This window comes from Sminthopsis crassicaudata, chromosome 4, assembly GCF_048593235.1.
Source record: "Sminthopsis crassicaudata isolate SCR6 chromosome 4, ASM4859323v1, whole genome shotgun sequence".
Lineage (NCBI taxonomy): Eukaryota > Metazoa > Chordata > Mammalia > Dasyuromorphia > Dasyuridae > Sminthopsis > Sminthopsis crassicaudata.
The window spans coordinates 48247703-48267666 of record NC_133620.1 but is presented as its reverse complement, the minus strand read 5'-3'; the positions used below and the strand labels follow the sequence as shown (position 1 = coordinate 48267666).

Here is a 19964-nt window from a genome sequence, read left to right as displayed (position 1 = left end):
TATATTGCCAGAATACATGTCACTTCAAATTTAATGACATCTTAAATGCTATGAAATTTGATGAATGAGGTCTTCATTGAGATAATTAGCAAAAAATTTGAATGAGAAAGTTAGAATACTCCCCTAGAGAACTTCTTCCAGGGATCATTATTTATTCATTTGCTAATCAATCATTACTCTTAATATAAAGTTATGTTTCATCTAGTTAACACATCCAATGAATTGGGTTATTATTTAGACCAGTGATGTCAAACTGAAATAGAAATGGGAGCAGCTAAGCTATTCTTTGCATTATACTTTGATTTAGAAAAATGAATAACATTATCAATTTTCTATCTTATATTTATTTTGCTAATTATTTCCCAATTAAATTTTAATGTGCTTCAGCAGTACTCAGGAGTACTCATTGTGGCTGGTGTGCTCTGCATTTGATGCCTCTGCCCTATCTCTAAGGATTTCATGAGATTCTTTGTCAAATACCTTCTTGAATAAAAGTCTTGAAAATGATTTCAGATCCTACTGATAAACTGAAAACTCCATAAAGGTAAACACTATCCATTGTTTGAACCTTGCATCTTTCCCAGGGTGCGAACTTAGTAATGACTTCAAAAATATTTGTTGATTTTAATTATTGAGTTATTGAAATCTAGGAATATTGTCTACACAGTTTCTCTGAGCTAATTAGAAAGGTTAATAGTTTAATCTGGTATGACTTGTTCCTAGTGAACTCATGCTGACTCTTAGTAATTGCCATTTCTTTTCTTAAATCCTTTCAAAAAATCCCTGCTAATCAGTACTAGAATTAGACTGAAAAATCTATAGTTTACAAAATCTCTTTGAACATTAGGCCTTTTGTCCATTTATAGTTTTCTGCCCGCTTATCTTTTTAAACTCCTATAGATGGCATTTCAGAGATTCTGTCTCCTGAGACTGCTTTAGCACTATCCTAGCTACTTTAGTATTTTGTCATCATTGGAATTTTTTTTTCCCACATACTAAATCAGTTGTTTCTATGATGTACTCATTATTTAGGATTTTATTAGTAAGTTTCCTTTTGGTTTTGTTTTTTGTTTTTATTCCCTGAACTTACTATTTTTATTGTACAACAGTCAATAAAGGATATATTTACTATTCCTGCCTTTTTATTTTTATTTGCAACATCTCTGCCCCCCAGTGATCAATTTTTATAAAATTCCATGTGATGCTAAGTATATTCTTTAGTAGTTCAATTTAGAAGATGTCATTAGTCTTTTAGCTATAATTTCTCCAGAAATTAATTCAGTTTTATATTTTCTCCAATTTATATTTCTGTTATAGATTTATCCAAAATCAAAAGAAGAAAAATATTAAAATCTCCAACCAATATTGTCTTATCACGAATCTTTTCTTGTAATTCAGTTAATTTTTTCTTGAAAAATTTAGAAGCTAAGGAACTTGAAGCAGACAGATTTCATGCTAACATGGATGTGTTATTTATGGTTCATTTCAGCATAAAATACTTTCTTTTTTGAGTTATGGATTTTTGTTTTAACTTTGAGTGATAGCATAATTCTAACTTCTACTTTTTTGAATTCATCTGATACACAGTAAATTTCATTCCAAAACCTTATTTTTATTGTATATATTTTTGCTTTTTATATATGTTTTATGTAAACAATAAATCCTAAGGTTTTGTTTTCTTATTAACCATTATTTTTCACATTATTGGAATATTTAACCCATTTACATTTAAAATCATGAGGATTTAGTTTATAATTTATTCCATTTGCCTTGAATATTTTGTTTTCTGAATTAGGATTCATTTTCTGCTCTTTATTTATAAGAAAAGCACATTGTCTCTTCAGTTATTTCAGCTTAATAAACTTGCAAGTAAACCTTTCCCAGTGGATTTCACCCCTCTCTCTTAATTCATCTTCCAATTCCTTTCCCCTCTTTGTTACCCTTTCCTTAATTTTGGAGTATTGTTTAATATATTAATTCCTTTTACCTAGTTACTTAATTCTTCCCTTATTTTTTTCTCATCTTACTTAAGCAATCAAGTAAAAACACCCTTTTCTTGTTTCTGCTCCAACTTGTTTGGTAGTTTTAAATTTTATCTATTGTGCTTTTTTTTTCTTCTAAAAATGATTTCAGCTCTCTCTCTCTTAATTATTTTCATTTTCTATTCTAGACTTTTATACTTTGATTTGCAGCTCTCATAGTTATTCCTTCTTTAATCTCTGTATTCTTCATGGAAATTCCATAAGTTTCTATCTAATGTGATTTTTTAATCATCATGTTATAAATTATTTCTTGATAGATTTTTTTCATTCTTTGTAAAGTAGAAAATACTTCATATACTTTTAGAATGAGTAAGTTTCTTGAAGGTAGAATATTTTTTGTCTTTGTAGCCCTGGAGCTTAATATAGCACCATGAACATAGTGAGTGTTTGTTGAAGTGAATTGAATAGAGTTAAATTCCAGAATATCAAAGTTAGGAAAGACTTCAGAAGTCATCCAGGGCATTCATACCCAATATCCAAAATGTATCAACAAGTGATCATCCAGCATAAACTGAAGCTTCTAGAGATGTGGAGCTACCCACTTCCCAAAAGAATAGATTCTATTTTGGGACAGCTCTAATTGTTAGAAGATTGTTTCTTATATAGAGGAGAAAGCTTCTATCCAGACAACTTTTGCTCATTTCTTCAAGTTCTGACATCTAGAGTGGGCAAAACACATAGAATCTTTTGTCCATGATTGCCCTTCCAATGCTTAAAGATGGCTATCAGTACTTTTCCTTCAGCCTCCACTACTCAAATTGTTTTCTAGGTGAAATTTATCAGATTACTTTAACAGTAAGGGAACATACTGGCATAAGGGCACTGAACGTGGAGGCAAATTCTATTTCAGGCATTTACTATGTGTGTGACTCTAAAAAGTTATTTAAACTAACAGGCCCTTAGTTTTCCCATATATAATATGAGGATAATACTAGCTCATGTCTTACAGAGTGATAGTAAGAATAAAATACGATTATGTATCTCATGTATACATATACATACTCATATATATTATAAAGCACTTACATTCTTATACATTCTAGATATTATTTAACCCATTGTTATATAACATATAAAACACAATCCTTTTTTACTATGAAACACAAAACAATTATAAAATGTAAAAAGTTCTTTATCAGAAATCTTTTAAATGTTATTATGTTTGGTAGATAATGATAGAAAATGACTGCTTATAGTTAAAACCAAATTTATATACATAATACATTTTAATTAAAAATAATCTTATGAAATGGTATCCATAAATAAGAAGGTAAAGAGAACAGAAGGAAATATGCATAAGCTAAAGAAGACAATCAACTTTGTCACTAAATATTGTTTAAAGATTACTCTCACAATGCTTATAACATTTGTTATTAAAATTCCTAAGTTAACAGTTCACAAATTGCATAAGGAATTTGCAAAGATTGGGTAATTAAATTTTACATTTGTTTTGTTATTATTATTATTATTTTTGAATTGAGTGATTCTGCATTTGGGAGAAGGGGGAATCAGAAGATGGAATAGTTAAGAAAAGTTTCACAATAGAGTGAACCCAGATCTCCAGACTCCACATCCAATCCTATTTCACTTATACAATTGCTGTTGTTCCTTTTCCTCTGATCCTTACTTGATTTCTTCTCACTTGACAGAATTTGGGGATATACATCATCATTCCTTAAAAGACAAGCAGCTGCTTCCTCCTCAGCATGTCTAGCCTGGAAGCCATTTCAGGCAGGGGGGACAGCAAGAATAGAGGTGTGCAGATGGGATTTAGCATGAGATTTGCTCGAAAAAATTCAACAAACAGTTATTAATTACTAAAATGTGTAAGTCACTTCACTAGGTATAGGGATATTATGTATTTTAAAAGAAAAGAAAGGGAAAAAAAGACAGCCCCAGGCTTCAAGGAATTTACATTAGGGAACACATATACCAGATCAAATAAATTTGAGATACTGATAGGACAGTTGTAGATATTCTGAAAACAAATGATTAAGCAGGTTGAGACTTCATGGGAGATACTGGGGATGGATACTTAGATTTGGAAATCATCTGAGTAGAGGTGATACATAGGACCTGTGATATTTTGAAAATATCACTAAAAGAAAATCAAAACATATAGAGTAAAAGCAGGCTCTAGAGGAGAGCTTTATGGGACACTCATCCTTAAGGGAGAGGAATAGGGCAAAGAAAAAGCAAGGAAAACTGATAAGCTTTCAGACAATAAAATGAATGAGGTGAAAATAATTTGTGGAGACCAATTGTGGAAAGATTGTTTTTGAAAAGGACAAAAAAGGGTTCAATGCTTAAAATAGTGCCTGGCACACAGTAAGTGCTTAATAAATCCATGTTGACTCACTGGCTATTTATGAAACAGGATGGGTCCTAATCTGATTCAATCAGAAAATGTGTATCAATAAGTAGTGAGAAGTAACTGAACACAGAAGTATAAGGGATATATGCCTTAATTGCCAGTTAAAGAATTTAAACTTGGTGCAGATGGAAAGGGAGCCACTGAAGAGCATTGAGCAGAGTAGTTGATATCATGAAAGAGATATCTTATCTATACTTAATTATAAACAATTTTATATTCTCCATTTTTATTCATAAATCTCTTCCTACTAAACTGTAACCAGTTTGCTAGTAAGAATTAATTGTGAATCAATTCAATTTAATTCATAAAGATTTGTTAAATAGCTGCTTTATGCAAAGCACCAGATATTGGGACTACAAGGACAAAATTAAGTCCTGTCCTCCTGGAGCTTATATTCCCTTGAATATATTTAGCACTCTATTGTAAGCTTTTGTAAAGGATATCACCAAGCCTCATACTTTCACTTTTATTCTTTCCATTAAAAAAAGTTTAGCTCATGAAATCTATTCATGAATCCTTTTATTGCCTATCATAATAATAAATGTGAAATCACTGCTCATTTCACAAATGATTCCCATACACCCTTAAGATTTTACCTATCCACCTCAGGAGGGGAAAGGAGAATTGGATTCAGCAAAATGCATTTAGTATTAATGATATTATTAGTATAATAATGAAAAATTTCCCCGGCCAGTTACTTTTTTGGCCCATCTATGCAAATGTGGATTATGGATTTCCAAATAGTAATAAAAGTAATAAAAAGTAAGGGGTAATGACTTAAGGTCTCTCAATGCCACAGGAGACTTAGACTACTTTATAGCTTGGCTACTGATTGGCAGGAATCATCACCTCTTGTCTGAACTATTACAATAGACTCCTAAAAGATCATCATGATTCTAGTCTCTCCCAACTGCATATGGTCCTCCACTCAGCTGCTAAATTGATATTTTTTAATGAGAGGTCTGACCTTGTTCAAGAAACTTCAAGTGTCTCTCCTAGTGTTTGCCAAGCTTCTCCTCTTGTATGTCCACAATCTGAATCCAATCTTTCTTTGTAGGCTAATCCCACATTACACACCTTCTGAGATCTTGCCAGTCTGGTCTACTTGGAGATTTCCTTGAAGAACAAACATTTCACGTATTTGCTCAGACTAACTCCAAAGACTGAAAGAAATTCTCTTCCTTCTTCTGCTTCTTGGAATATGAAGCTATTCTTCAGAGCTCATTTTAATTGCTAAGGAGCCTTCCCTAATTCTTCAATCAGTTGTCCCTTCCCTTCTATGTATTTGTTGTTTTTGCGTGTATATGTATACATACATGCATGCACGTGCACACATGTATATATACATGTTCACATAAAATACATACACACATATCTGTCTATCTGTATCACATACACATATGCAAACATAGGCAGATAGATGATACAGTGGATAGACTGCTGGGCATAGAGTCAGGAAGATTCCATATCCTGAATTCAAATCTGGTCTCAGACATGAACTGTAAAATGAGTTAGAATATAAAGTGGTAAGCCATTTCTATATCTTAGCCAAGAAAACTCCGAATGAAATTGCAGAGTTGAATACAATAGAAAAATAACTAAACAACAACAAATGTGTATATATAATAACAATAATACATATATATATGTGTGTGTATATGCTACATATATCAGCATATGCACACACACAATTTATTTATCTTGAACACAGTACAATGTGAACTCCTTGTGTGTACAGACTGCTTTTGATATTTGTATTCCCAGTGTGTAGATCAATGTCTAGAACATTATAGGTGCTTGATAAATACTTGTTAATTGATTTATTGTTTCTATATCAAGAGCTCATTGCATTGATCAAATCATAAATCCAATCCACCTGACCAATACAAAAGAGAAACAGAAACTAGTGACATACAGAGTGCCAGTAAGGCCTGTATTCAAGACCTGGATGTCTGACCCTGCATGAGACATTTAAGCTTTTACTGTTCTAGAAACTCTAAGACTTTAAATTACCTGCATTGATCAAAGGAGTTCCTTATGCCAATTAAATCACAGAGCTAGCCCCTCTCCCAAACCCTGTACATTGCTATTTAACACATCTCTTTGTCCTTGTTTCAAGCAAGAAAACATGGCACTTTGGAATCCTCCTTCTTTTTACTGTGTATCTTATATGTACCTATTTATTTACATTTTGTTTTCTTCATTAGAATGTAAACTCTTTGAGACAAGGCATTTTCTGTCTGTCTGTAGCATTGTTGATTAACACAATGTTAAGAACATGTTAAGAAATGTTTGTTGATTGATGCATAACTTCTTTGCTTTTGGTTGTAGCTACAATGTTTCCTGTCTAAAGTAAAAATACTTATTTTCTCTTGTTGGTATTGCCATTAACTTTGGGGTAAAAGATATTTAAATAGCATGGCTTTATTTTCCCTATAAAACTGACTCAATGATAGTTAAAACTTACATTTTTACAGCTAAGTTTTGCAAAATGCTGACCTCACAACCATTCTGCAAGGTAGAGAGCACACACTTTATTTATTCTTCTATTACGGAGGAGGAAACAGGTTTGATGAGATGCAGGGAGATTGATCAGTACTAAGATATGAGCGCACTTCTCCTGGGTGATAGTCAAGTCACCCGCTCTCTTTGGAGCTTCATATGAGGAGAATCGATCATTTGGATTTCTTAGGATCCTTCCAACCCCTAAGGCACACTCCAAGCACACTTGGCACTATTCTGATCTGACTCAGCTCAAGGTCGCTTCTTGTTCATTATTCTAAAATCCATAGAACTCCTATTTTATAAAATGATTCCTGAAGATTGACTAGCAGAATACTAGTCCATAGTGCAATAGCATATGATTTGAAAATGAGGAACATGATGAGAAAACCATTTTAGTGATGCTAAACAATTACTGATAGTGCATCAATGTTTAACTTTGATCGTGTTTGAGCCAGGAACACAGAAAATGGGAGGTTTCCATACATATGATTTATAATCTTTTTTTTTTTAATAAGCAAACAAACCAACCATTTTTCTTAGGGCATTCAATTCCCCCATATGAAACCTGGTAAGAGAAATACTGGGCTTTCTCTATCTGGCAGAGGAGACTCCTTCCACCCCCAGCTGTCTTAGAAGCCAGGTTTCCCACTGACATCAATGGGAGGATTGATGAATATAGTATCCTAGGTTTTTGGTTTGCCATATGGATCTGTGACTGGGATCTTGCTCCTAGAGATGTCATTACATAAACATCACCATTGCTTCTTATCCTCTGTGTTCTCAGACAAATTACTTTGCTCTGTATCACCCAGGCTACTGCAGTCATTACACAGTAGGAAAGCGTGTTTCCTGGGCCAGCCAGCCTGATGGTAACTCACACATGGTCATGCATGTGTGGCCACTTAATAAATACCTGGGCAGGATGATGTTTCTGACAGACCACAGACTGTCCATAGAAGAGATGAGGAGCTGAAAGGAAAGGACCAGCCAGGACACCCTTCAAATATATAAAGCTTCTGAATTTCTATTTCATCTTTGGTAAAAACTAAGAAAAGCTGATGCAAGAAAATTTCTTTCAGGTATTAGTTTATTTGGTAGGGGAGCATTTGTAGAACTCAGCTTAAATATGAAGGAAATGATTTTTAAAGTAAAAGCAAAATATTACATATATTGACCTAATTCACACTATAGTAATCATTATATTTAATTCTGTAATTATTTCTTTGGGGGAAAATGATATTTTTTTTCCATTAGGGAGATAATATATTTTCCCGCACATGTTCAAACAAAACATCCATAGAAAAGTTTTCAGGGAAGATATGATAGGAATTCTTAGTGATTTCTTTGTTATAAATAACATTTTTTTAAAAAGGATTTTTTTAAACAGAAAAATTAAATTATGCACAGTTTCATATTTACAAAGCCCTTTGTCAGATGAAAATCATGTGAGGAATCTGGTAATGGGCTCTATAGGACTTCAGACAATAAAAACAAAGCATCTAAAAAGACCAGCCCTCCAAAGACAATATTCATTTCAGGAAAACTAATTTCAATAGAAATATCTGTTCTATGTACAATGTTTTTACACTTAATGGCATGTATAGCAATGGGCCTTTGACACATGCAGGCAGTAGCTTGACTGTTATATCAGGTTATACATTTCTCCAACATTGATTTTTGACTTAATTAAACTCATAAAGGCACAGAAGTGAAGAATCAGCAGAGCACAACTGCCCATCGACAATTAACTTAAGAAGTGACTGAGTCTCTCCTAGAGTATTATTCACAGAAAGAAATTGATTTCTCAAAGAGGGGTCTATAAATTGCTGTTATAGAAATGTAACTTCAGAACATTTATTTAAGTTTTTGAAAGAAGTCTTTTTCCTTCTAGTCCTTATTTTATCCTTACCATTTCCTAACTAATTTATGTTGAAAAATTTACCAGAAGGACATCTGAATGTTTTGAGTAGCCATTTCAAAAATCTTTTATTCTTCTTTTTCTCCATTCCCACTTTAGAGAAAGAAATTCCTTACTAACTTAGGGAGGGAGACATTTTTAAAGGCAGAATTCAAGGGGGGAAAAGTAGTTCTTTCATGTTATTCCTAAGGTAAGAAATAAGATTTTTGATAGTTATAGCTCTATTTCCAATAAGAACTCAAATCCTCCCCACTTATCTGGTCTGTTATTTTTGACACCAATTTACATTGATTTGTAGGAATTGTATAGAGTAGCTGCAAAGGATAGAATATGTTGAATTGCATATTTCATGATAGTTTCTATCCTGCAGATGGCATGACTGAATTGAAGTTTGACTGTCCAGTAGGTCACTTTGTGTTTTCACAATACCATATTTCATGAATTAATAACATTTAAGTCTGGTTTCTCTCTCTTTGCCTGTAGTGAATTGGAATGTTCTTTTATCTACCGTAGGCATCCGGAACAACAAGGAACGTTTTTGAATAACCTATAGTATTCTTCCTGAATCTGGAAAAAATGAAGACAAACAAAAGTCACTTTTATAGAATTCCATGAACTCTCTCATTATACATTTCTAAAAACTCTTATACTATTTTCAGATCAAGGACAACATAAGACTATCATGCTGAGATGCTTAAATATCCATATCTGAAACTTTTCAGAGAGCAATCAATGAGATTCACTATCTTTTGGAAACAAGGGCCAAGGGAAGGAATTCTTTTCAAATAGGGATTTTCATTCATTGGAGTATGAGTCTTATAACATGCATAATAATCAAAAGATACTTAATGAAGATGAAATACTTACTTTTCTAGATAAAACACAAAGAAATATGAAGATGAACATCCCTTGGAAAGCATTGCTGATTGTGAAAAGATATGCTGTCACTACCGATGCATGTACAACATGGAGAACCCCAAAGATCCAGGTAGTTCCAAGGAGGAAGAGCAGAGCCAGAGCTCCCCGTGCACATGACCTAAATTATATTTATAATATTACAAAGCAAGCTTCAGCATATTGTTTGACACCTTTAAATCTTCCATGATTACACTGTGGAAAATTCACAAGCCAAAGAAACTTCTTCTTTAACAAAGATTGAAAATAATTTTGAATTATGAAAAAGAAGAAATCTTACTATAGTTACATGGGGTGGCCTTTAGGGTGTGCTGCTGTACTGTTGCAAGAACTCATAGCTAAAAGCAGGTTACATATAGCATTAAAAAAGTGGATAATTTTTTTAAAAAGAGACTTTCTTAATCTGAAAATGTTCCCCCCCTCCACCTCCCCCTTCTGGTATACTGCAGACCAATATGATTTGATTTTAAATCTACTGTTCATGTAATTCCCAAAGGTAAAACATATATCTGTTATGAAGTATTTCCCCCAAGAAACCTTGAAAAATGTGTTGTGTGCTCATAGGTCAGCCCATGTGCACAACATCAAAAGAATTTTCTGGCTTCCTTTCAGATGTGATACAGAAAAGGGTGCAGGATGTAAAACTAGATTTTCTTCTTTTTGATCTTACAACACAAATGCCTCTCAATTCTTCCACTGTCAGAGTGTTGATGTCTCTATGTTAGAGGCACATAATATGTTTGTGTATGTATATCATAAGCATATAATATATGTGAATGTTTGTATAATACATATGTGCATGTGTGTGCATGTGCACACATTTTGACAAAAAAAGAATCGCCTATGACTTTGGTGAAATATTATACAGCCTTATTCACTGACTATACTGATGACTTTCCTTGCCTTGAAAATGAAGTAACTAATGATTGCTTTCTCATTCATTCTTAGTCCAATCACTCCTTAGTATGGAAGATCTTTTAGCCCTGTTCCTTAGAAAATGAATCATTTTCAACTTCATTAAAACCAGCTCCCTCCATGAGACTGTGTAGGGGAAGGAGTAACAGAAAGTCATCAATCACACAATAGCTAAATCCTAACTATAAATCTGGTGCAACACATGGAAACTGCAGGAGTGTTTCTAAGCAACACAAACAGTACGTTGTTTTCAATGTTCCCTATTGTACACTTCAGCTTTCCCTGCACAAACGGTTTTCAAGGTCTCAATAAATCAGTTTTAAGGAGAGAAAGCTGATGGAGAAAATCATGGCAACATGCAAAATACGACCAATTCTCTACTCCCTCACCAATATCTTTAAATGATTTTGTCCCTAAAAGGAAAATGACTAAGAATGACCTTTGATTTTTTGAACACAAGCCCTATCACTTTTCACATATTAATAACATTTATATATATGGGAGAAGCCCTTGTGGTCAACTTGTGGCCAGAGAAATGGGATGCTTTGATGGCTTGTAATCTGCATGCTCAGGGAGGATACACATCAGTGAAATTACTGGTTCATTGAAGTGTTTAATTATATGGTAATTTGAGGATGGCTAAGCACCATTTAGTATGATGATGATGATGATGATGATGATGATGATGATAATAATAATAATTGCTAGTATTTATGTAGGGTCTATTATTTGCCAGGCACTGAGCTAAGAGCTTTATAAGTGTTATTAACTTATATGTTCTCTCAACAACTTTGGGAAGTAGGTGCTATTATTATGATTCCCATTTTACCATTGAGGAAACAGACAAATAGAAGTTAAATGGATTGCCCAGGTTTACACAGACACATGCTTAGTGTCTGAAGCTGGATTTGAACTCATGTCTTCTTGACCAGGCTCAGTGCTCTCTGTGAGGATTCTCTGTGCCCACCCCATCCCTTTTCTGTCTCCATTCTGCCACTTAGATAAGTCTAGAATGACAATTTCTTGAGGTCAATGACTTTTTGTCTTCATACTCCTAGTTTCTTGCATATATAAGCATCAATAAATAACTAATTATTTGAATTAAGATCTCATCTGAGCCTCACAATGGTTCTGTGATGCTACAAATAAAGAAACTGAGGTTTTGCTAAGTTAAATGTCTTATCTGGTATCATGCACCTAATATCCCCCCAAAAGGAGACTTTGAAGAAAGCTTACCTTATATTTTCATAGCAACTAACTTCTGGTTTTAACATTGCAGTGTGTCGAAAAACTTTGTAGATGATCACCCCAAAAGCCAGCAGATTTACCTGGAGAAATATACTAATTTCAATTGATTGTGAAATAATTTTGAATGGTAGTATTAGAGGTATATTGAGGAAGATGAGAAAAGAAATAAAAATATTACACTATAAAGAGCCTTAAAAAATCATAGCAGTTTTAGATCTTAGGAAAGCAAAATCTTTTAATAGACATGAGTCAAGCAAATCTGTAACTCGACCTAATCTTAACATTATCGCCACAAATGTTTATTGATTTCTTTTTTTGGTAAATCTCTCCTATTCCCAGTGCAGATTATTTTAAGCAGATGCCAAAAAGGCTCTTCAGATTTCCCACTATCATACATATTGATCACAGCATATCATCTGTTGCCAGCAACATCAAAAGCTCCCTGTGCTTGGAGGTCATTTTGGGTTTGGAAAGCTTTGGGAATAATTTAGAAAACAATTTTGATAGATCCTTTACTGAATGACATGGGTTATATTTTTACAAGGGTTACTTGAAGAATGCTATTAGTGACTTTTCTGACAAAAATAGTTACTCTCCTTTGAAATAGACAAGGGGAATCTTAAAAGAAAACTGGAACCTTTAATAAATAACGATCAATCACTCCACACATAATCAAACTCCAAATAAATGTCTGTTTAATTGAATTAAAAGTCATTCCTATGTTTCATCAGACTTCATGAAGTTTTTTACCCTTCATCCTGTCCTAGATTAATCTCACAATATGATGATTGGGGCTTATTTTCTTTCCTACATTTTGTGTCAAAATCTCTTCAAATATTTATAAGGTATTTTTTTTTTCTGTAAGGCATTCTGATTCTATTAACATATGCTTACTTATAATTTAATTCTTTGCATTTGGTACCATGAACTAAATATATGTGAATCATTTCTATCATTTTTATTTTCAAAAATTTTAATAAGGGATAATTATTATTATTTATATGTTTGGAGGACAAAAATATTTGTCTTTATTTGTCTTTCTAAACTTTTAGAAATTAGTTCAGCTTATACTGGAGGGTTAGGAATCTGATAAAAAGAACATTTTGCTTTAATTATTTACTTATCCCTTTATGAAATACTCAGATCCAAATGAACACAGTGACCTCAAAGTGTGGAGTCAAGAGTATTCGGTGAGAGTTAAGAAGAGATTTGAGTTCTTATCCTAGGGCTTTCACTCATTCACTTTGAGAGAAATTGGACAAAGCATTAAATGTTTCTGGTATTCAATTTCCTCAGTTATGAAATGAAGGCTTTGTATTAGAAGTCCTATATGGTTCCTTCCAGCTGTGTAATAAGATTGAGATAATTCATATTTATATCAATGTTCTTTTGTCAAATACCTCATGCTTAAAATATTATTAGTACTTTGTATTTATTTAGCATTTTCAGGCTTTAATTCACTTTGACACAAATTCCCCAACATGAATCTCATAACATCCTATGAAGCATATATATACCTCAAAGATAATAAACTGGCACCCATTTTACAGATGGCCAAATTAACAATAATTAACACAATGTAGATTGCCCCATGATTCCATTGGAAAGCCTGACTCCTCATCTAGGATTTTTTCTAAGTACTATACTTGCTTCGAATATGTTTTCCAATGGTTTTTAATTTTTGAAACTGTTATAGACAAAATGATAATGACCAGATAACTTTTAAGCTAATCATAACAAGGGAATATGTTAAGCTTTTATTGTCTTTATGTCCTGAACTAAAATTAATTGGGAGCCTTTCTTTTATGATCTATTTTATGGGTTGTTGGAAATTTCATAAATTGTTATGCATGCTACAATTCCAACCAAAGGGCAGGTCCAGTATTTGCTAAAATATAACAGTAAAACAAGAATTTTGTGCTGTTGCTCCTCTATGGGGTTGATCTTTGGAAGCAAATTCTTAGGGGTATAATATAAGATGAGGTTTAGGCTCTTCCATATTGGAAAATGTCCATTAATTCTAATTACTTCATTAATTAATTCTAATGGGAATAATGCTTCTCTATCAAGAAGAGAGAAGACCTTTCACAATTGCAGAGGGGAGATAAAATTGATTTAAATAAATTTAGGTGACAGGATATTTGAGTAGTCATCATTCAGGTAACTATTATGATAAATAAGTAACATTTTTATATAATAATTTTCAATATCATAAAAACCTGACTATCCCAGAGACTCTTCATCTTTCTTATGGCATGAACTCCTTCTCAAAATAATGTCTCTTGCCTGTACTGAACTGAAGGAAACTCTAAATTTAATTTAAAAGTTAGTGGAATTGAAGAGGTAAATTTTTTTCACCAATCAACTTCACAGTTCTAAAATGTAAGAAGACCTGGACCATATTGATTCTAGGTTTTCAGAATTCTAAAAGATTATCATCTCTTTCTAGCATAATCAATTAAGACAGCAAAGATGTTGTATAAGGCAAAATGCTTTAAAAAAGCACATGAAATATGCTAGAAGTTATTTTTTATGTCTTGAAAATATTTGTGAGATATTCTAAGCTACACTGGTTATCTTGGTAAAAACAGGAACTAGAAAATATGAAAATTTTCAAAACAGTTCCAAAGACCCACACATTTTGTAATTTGCAGTATGTTCTAGCAGCACTTCTCAAGTTTTGCTTCCAATATAGCTAGCTATAGATTGGGCTGGGGAGAGAAAACTGTTGCTCACACCCCTTTGGGTTCTCTGGAGTGCTCACTTGTTTGGGCTTTGCAGTCCTGTGCCATATGCCAAAATTGGGGAACAGGGAAATGCAATGCTCTCAAGGGACAACTCAGGCCTGGAAATTACATTTTCCAATATGGAATGGAAAGCTTCTTGTGCTCATAAAAACCAGGTGCTGCTGGGCAGTGGCAAACTAATTCTCATTTCACATAGGACATCATTGGATGTTTTTTCCCCTAAATCTGCATACGTGTTCATTTTGAAAGCTTTTCTGTATTGATGGTATTATTTATGATTGGGCCTAATCCAACATTTTCATTCAATTGCTTCTTGTATTCTTGATGATATGAGTTGTAGGCATATGGAATTTGTTATTAGGAGACATTTTTACATACTTCTAAAGTATAGAAATAGATTCAAGAAGTGTTTTGATAAGTTCAGGGATAAGAAATCCACAATGACATATTGAGGGGATGTTAAGGATATTTAGGGCATTTCCTTAATCTACATATATCACAATGGGCTGTTCATGTACTCTTACCCAAATGCCCTTTGGGACCATTTTCAGAGAGAACATTAAGCAATCCCTTGGGATCTGTCATGAGGCCATACTTCCTCATGTTAAATGAATATATTAAGTAATACATAGCTACCAGGAATAAAGAAATAATAGTCTTTGTGCACTCTGTCCTAGTGAGACTAAATCCAGAGGAGGGGGCATAATCATTATTTTATGTTATGGTTCTCTTTGGCATTCTGGAGAAGGCTATGGACCAATTTTCAGATTAATGCTTTTTAAGTGCATTAAATAAAACATACAGGATTACAAAGGAATATACATACATATATATATATATATATATATATATATATATATATATATATATATATATATATATGTGTGTGTGTGTGTGTGTGTGTGTGTGTGTGTGTGTGTGTGTGTGTGTGTGTGTATGTGTATTTATCCACACATATATAAAGTCATGGACTGTAGGTTCTAAATCATTATTTACTATCTCACACATGTAAGATTGGCTAATATGACAGAAAGGGAAAGGGTTGCTAAATGATGGAAAAGATGTGGGTAAATTGAAACACTAATGTATTATTAGTAGAATTGCGAATTGATACAATTTCTGGAGAACAGTTTGGAACTATACCCAAAGAGTTATAAAACTGTGCATACCCTTTGATCCAGCAATGCCACTATTGGGTATCCCAAAGAGACAATAAAAAGGGGAAAAAGACCTATGTATACCAAAAATATTTATAGTAGTTCTTTTTGTGTTAGAAAAGAATTGGAAGTTGAGAAGATGCCCATCAATTGATAAATGGCTGAATAAATTTTGGCATATGAATATAACAGAACACTACTGTACTATATATAAGTAATAAGCAGGTGGATTTCAGAAAATCCTGCACAGATTTACATGAACTGAGGCTATATAGCAGAATCAGAACATTTACATAGTAGCAGCAACATTATATAATGATCAAATATGACAGATTTAACTCTTCTTCATAATAGTGATTCAAGACAATTCCAAAAGATTCGTAGTGAAAAATGCTATCCACTTCCTGAGAAAGAACTACAAACTATGAATGCAAATTGAAGCACAGTATTTTCACTTTTCTTGTTTTTTTCCTCATTGGCTTTCCCTTTTGTTCTGATTCTTCTTTTACAACATGATAATGTAGAAATATGTTTAGCATGATTTTACCTATACAATCTATATCAAACTGCTTGGGGAAGAAGGAAGGGAAAGAGACAGAAAGATTTGGAATTCAAAATCTTATAAAAACGAATTTTGAAAGCTAACTTTACATGTATTTGGAAAAAAAATTAAAAAAATAAACAAGTGAAAAAATGTTAAATAAAAAAAATCATGGCCCTAGATTAAGAATCCCGGATATAGAGGATTATTTTATTTTTGAGGCATTTCTAAGTTGAAGAGTTCCTAGATGAGGTCCACCAGAAGGATCTTTGCATCCAAATCCTATAAAAATTGGTTGGTTGATGGAGCTAGGGATGTTTAGCCAGAAGGAAGGAAACTATGGTAACAGTTCTCAAGTACTAGAAAGTCTGCCATGTGAAAGAGGAATTAGATTTGTAATTACTTGGCCCTACAGGTCATAAATAGGTAAAAGGGCTGCAGAGAGATAGATTTAGGCTTGACTTCAGAGAAAACAAATCCCACAACCAGCACTTTACAAATATACATTAGGTCGTTGAAAGAACCAATGGATTCTTCTTCACTGGTAATATTCAGGTGAAGATTGGATGGTTATTTGTGCATTACATTAGGGATTCTTTTTAAAGCACAGATTAGAATTGTCTATTGAAAAAGTGCCAGACAACTCAGAAATTCTGTGATTTGTTTGATTCTGTAATGTGACATTTTTATTTTCTTATGGTCAGATTCTGGGATGAAAGGAATAAAAATACCCTTCTCTGTCTGTGCTGCCCAACTCTAGATCTATAATGCTAGGATGCTAGATAAATATTATGTCCTAACCTTTTTTAATGTAGCGTAAATTACATGGATTTACTAGTGCTTAATTTGAACAGTAGAACTTTTCATAGAATATCAAAGCTATAGATAGTCTGAAGGCCATTATGGATGAAGGTGATGAAGAGATTTGGAAGAAGAAGGTGCAAATATAAGGAAAAGAGAAAAACAAGATGAAGTAGACAAGAAGAATAAAAAAATCCACCTATAATTAGTAGTAGAGACAGTTATATAAGGAACTTAGAAGGAATAACTCTGCAAGGCTAAAAAAAAACAGACTGAAGACATCAGGAGACAAATAAACCAGACTATGAAATTTTTGCAATCTGAGCTTTAGCATTAATTTTTGGTATAGAGAAAATCCCAAAAGGAGGAAACACATGATATGCTTCTTGATCATGCTCTTCTCCTAATGAAATAAAACAATAAGAATGAAAAATGAAAATGAATTATTAATATTTTAACATGTATGTAATGATTATAGTTTTAATTATGAATTATCTAAGTACACTAACAACAACCATATAAAGTCCTCCCTTTTGTGATTTCACTTTTTTCTCCTATGTTTTTCCTCATCAATGATCTGGAAATCTTCAGTGACTTTAGTAGATTAAGCAACTAATTTTGCTAGTCACTCACTTCTGGAATTCAGTGCCTTATATCTGTAACTATCCCTGTATTCAGGATGGATTTATTTGCAGAATACCTGCTAAGTAAGTAATGGGATACAAAAAAAGTATAGAATATATCCCTGCCTTTAAGAAATGGAAATTATCAGGGAGACAGACCAGAACATTTGAAAAAGATCTCATTGGTAACATATACTCATTAAGATTGCTTGTAGTTTTTAAAAGGGTCTATATGCCCAATACTTTCCACCATGAGTAGAATGTAAGCTTCTTGAAGGAAAGGCTATTATTGTGTTGTCTTTATTCCATGGGTGGTGTTGGAGATATAAAGTAAAAATGGCACATTTCCTGTCTCCTGGAAATTTACATTCTACTTGTGAAGAAAAGCATTAGAGATACTGAATGATGGGATTTTGTGTGCTCTCTTATTATCCTAGAAATAATAGGGAAAGGTAAGGAAAAGTCCTCACATGTTGGGTGTACCATCTGTGGCATACATAAGGAAGGACATAGTAAAGCCCTATCTGGGATAAGCATATATGGATACATTGCAATTTGCAATATTGGAGGAATTACCAACATTGACAAAATCATAGATCTGAGTTGCTAAGTATTTCAGAATTACCTCCAAAATCTACTATAGTTCCTTGTACAAAGAGGGCACTTTAGTATAATATTCACACCATTTATATAATATATGCAACTCACATTTTATAAATATAAATGCATGTATATATGCATGCACATATATTACTTATGCCATAAAATAGTTCATATTAGCATATATTATTCATATATTAGTATATATCTAAAGCTTTAAGGTATGCAAAGTGCTTCAAAAACACCTTATTTGATCTTCACCACCTGGGAGGGAGATGCTATTATTATTATTATTATTATTATTATTATTATCACCCTTATATTATTTATTGATGAGGAAACTGAAGTAAACGGCACTTAAATGATTTGACTAAGGTCATATAGCTAGTTTCTGACAATGAATTTGAAGTCAGGTCTTCCATACTACAATCAGAAAATAACCTGCCTTAAGAATTATTACTCTAGTCCCATTGGAGTTTTTAAAGATGCATGAAGACTTAGAAATGAATCCAAATTCACAATCAATTTGTTTTGCGTCCTCGAATTACCAACCACCAGAGCTTATAAAGCTTTCTTATGGAGAATATGCACATCAGAGTGTGAAAAAGGAGAGAAAGAAACCCTCTGGTATTCCCCACCATGTTTTGCATCACAGGAAAGACTGGAAATAGACACAGGGGTGGTATTTACCTAGACCAAATAAACAGACCACTTCTAAAAGGAGATAATAAGTCATCATTCAATTTAAGTCTCTTGATTTCCCCCCTTCCAACTTTAGGGTTATTTATTTATGGAATGGGATCTGCACTCTTCTTCATGATGCATATTGCTTGCAGAAGATCAGTGGGAATTCTATGTTGCTTGACTCAGTGTATTAGAGCTCTTTCAGTGCCTGCCTTTATAGAACAGGAAAATTTAGCAAAAAGAGCTAGTGAAAAAGCAGAAGATAATTCTGAAAGATTTAGATATACAAGTCCTGATTCAGTCTGAGTACTTCAAATTCAGACTTCAAAATGAATCCCCCCAAATCAGTCATTTTTCTTTTCTTAGTCTCATTCTCAATAATTGATGAAGCCATCTATATGCTGATGTCAGATCTCACCAAAAAGAATGAGAAAATTTCTCCTGCTGCTCCTTTAGATGCAAGCTTGAATTTTTTACATACATCAGATGGAATCTGGCTCCCTTGGAAATGTGTGATGTTCAGAACTGCTATATTTCTCAACTGCTCGTATTATCTTGAAATTAACCAATTTATGATAGCCCCAATTTTGTCAAGGGCAAAAGATACAGGTCATTGTGTCTGCCTGTCTAAAGACATGCATGAATTAGTGGTCTTTTCTCAACCAATGTGCTATTTTAGTTAGGGTACCATAATGTTAAACAGTTAACAAGGCAACAGTTTAAACTTCCAATTTTTAAAAAACTATGCCATATTAATTGCACAGAATTGCTCACAAGCTGGCAATCAAGTCGTCTCGGTTTTGTCTCCTGTATGATTTTTCTTATTATTTCCTCCCAATTGGCAGTGCTTCTGTAAATGCTTTAGCTACAGCACTAGTCATGTAGAGCATTGGA

General features: G+C 33.1%; 1 protein-coding gene and 1 long non-coding RNA gene across 2 annotated transcripts in view; one reads left to right on the top strand and one right to left on the bottom strand.

Annotated features, from left to right (window-relative positions):
• Positions 1 to 10143, top strand: part of LOC141541855 (uncharacterized) — a 115976-nt gene extending 105833 nt beyond the window's left edge. Inside the window, exon 3 of the long non-coding RNA XR_012481919.1 lies at positions 9353 to 10143. This is a non-coding gene — a long non-coding RNA (uncharacterized LOC141541855). The remainder of the gene's footprint in view (positions 1 to 9352) is intronic.
• Positions 7932 to 19964, bottom strand: part of ADGRL4 (adhesion G protein-coupled receptor L4) — a 130170-nt gene continuing 118137 nt past the window's right edge. The window contains 3 exon segments of the mRNA XM_074266434.1: positions 7932 to 9406; positions 9707 to 9875; positions 11906 to 11997. Of these exon segments, the coding sequence (XP_074122535.1) occupies positions 9344 to 9406; positions 9707 to 9875; positions 11906 to 11997 (324 nt within the window). The 3' untranslated portion in view covers positions 7932 to 9343.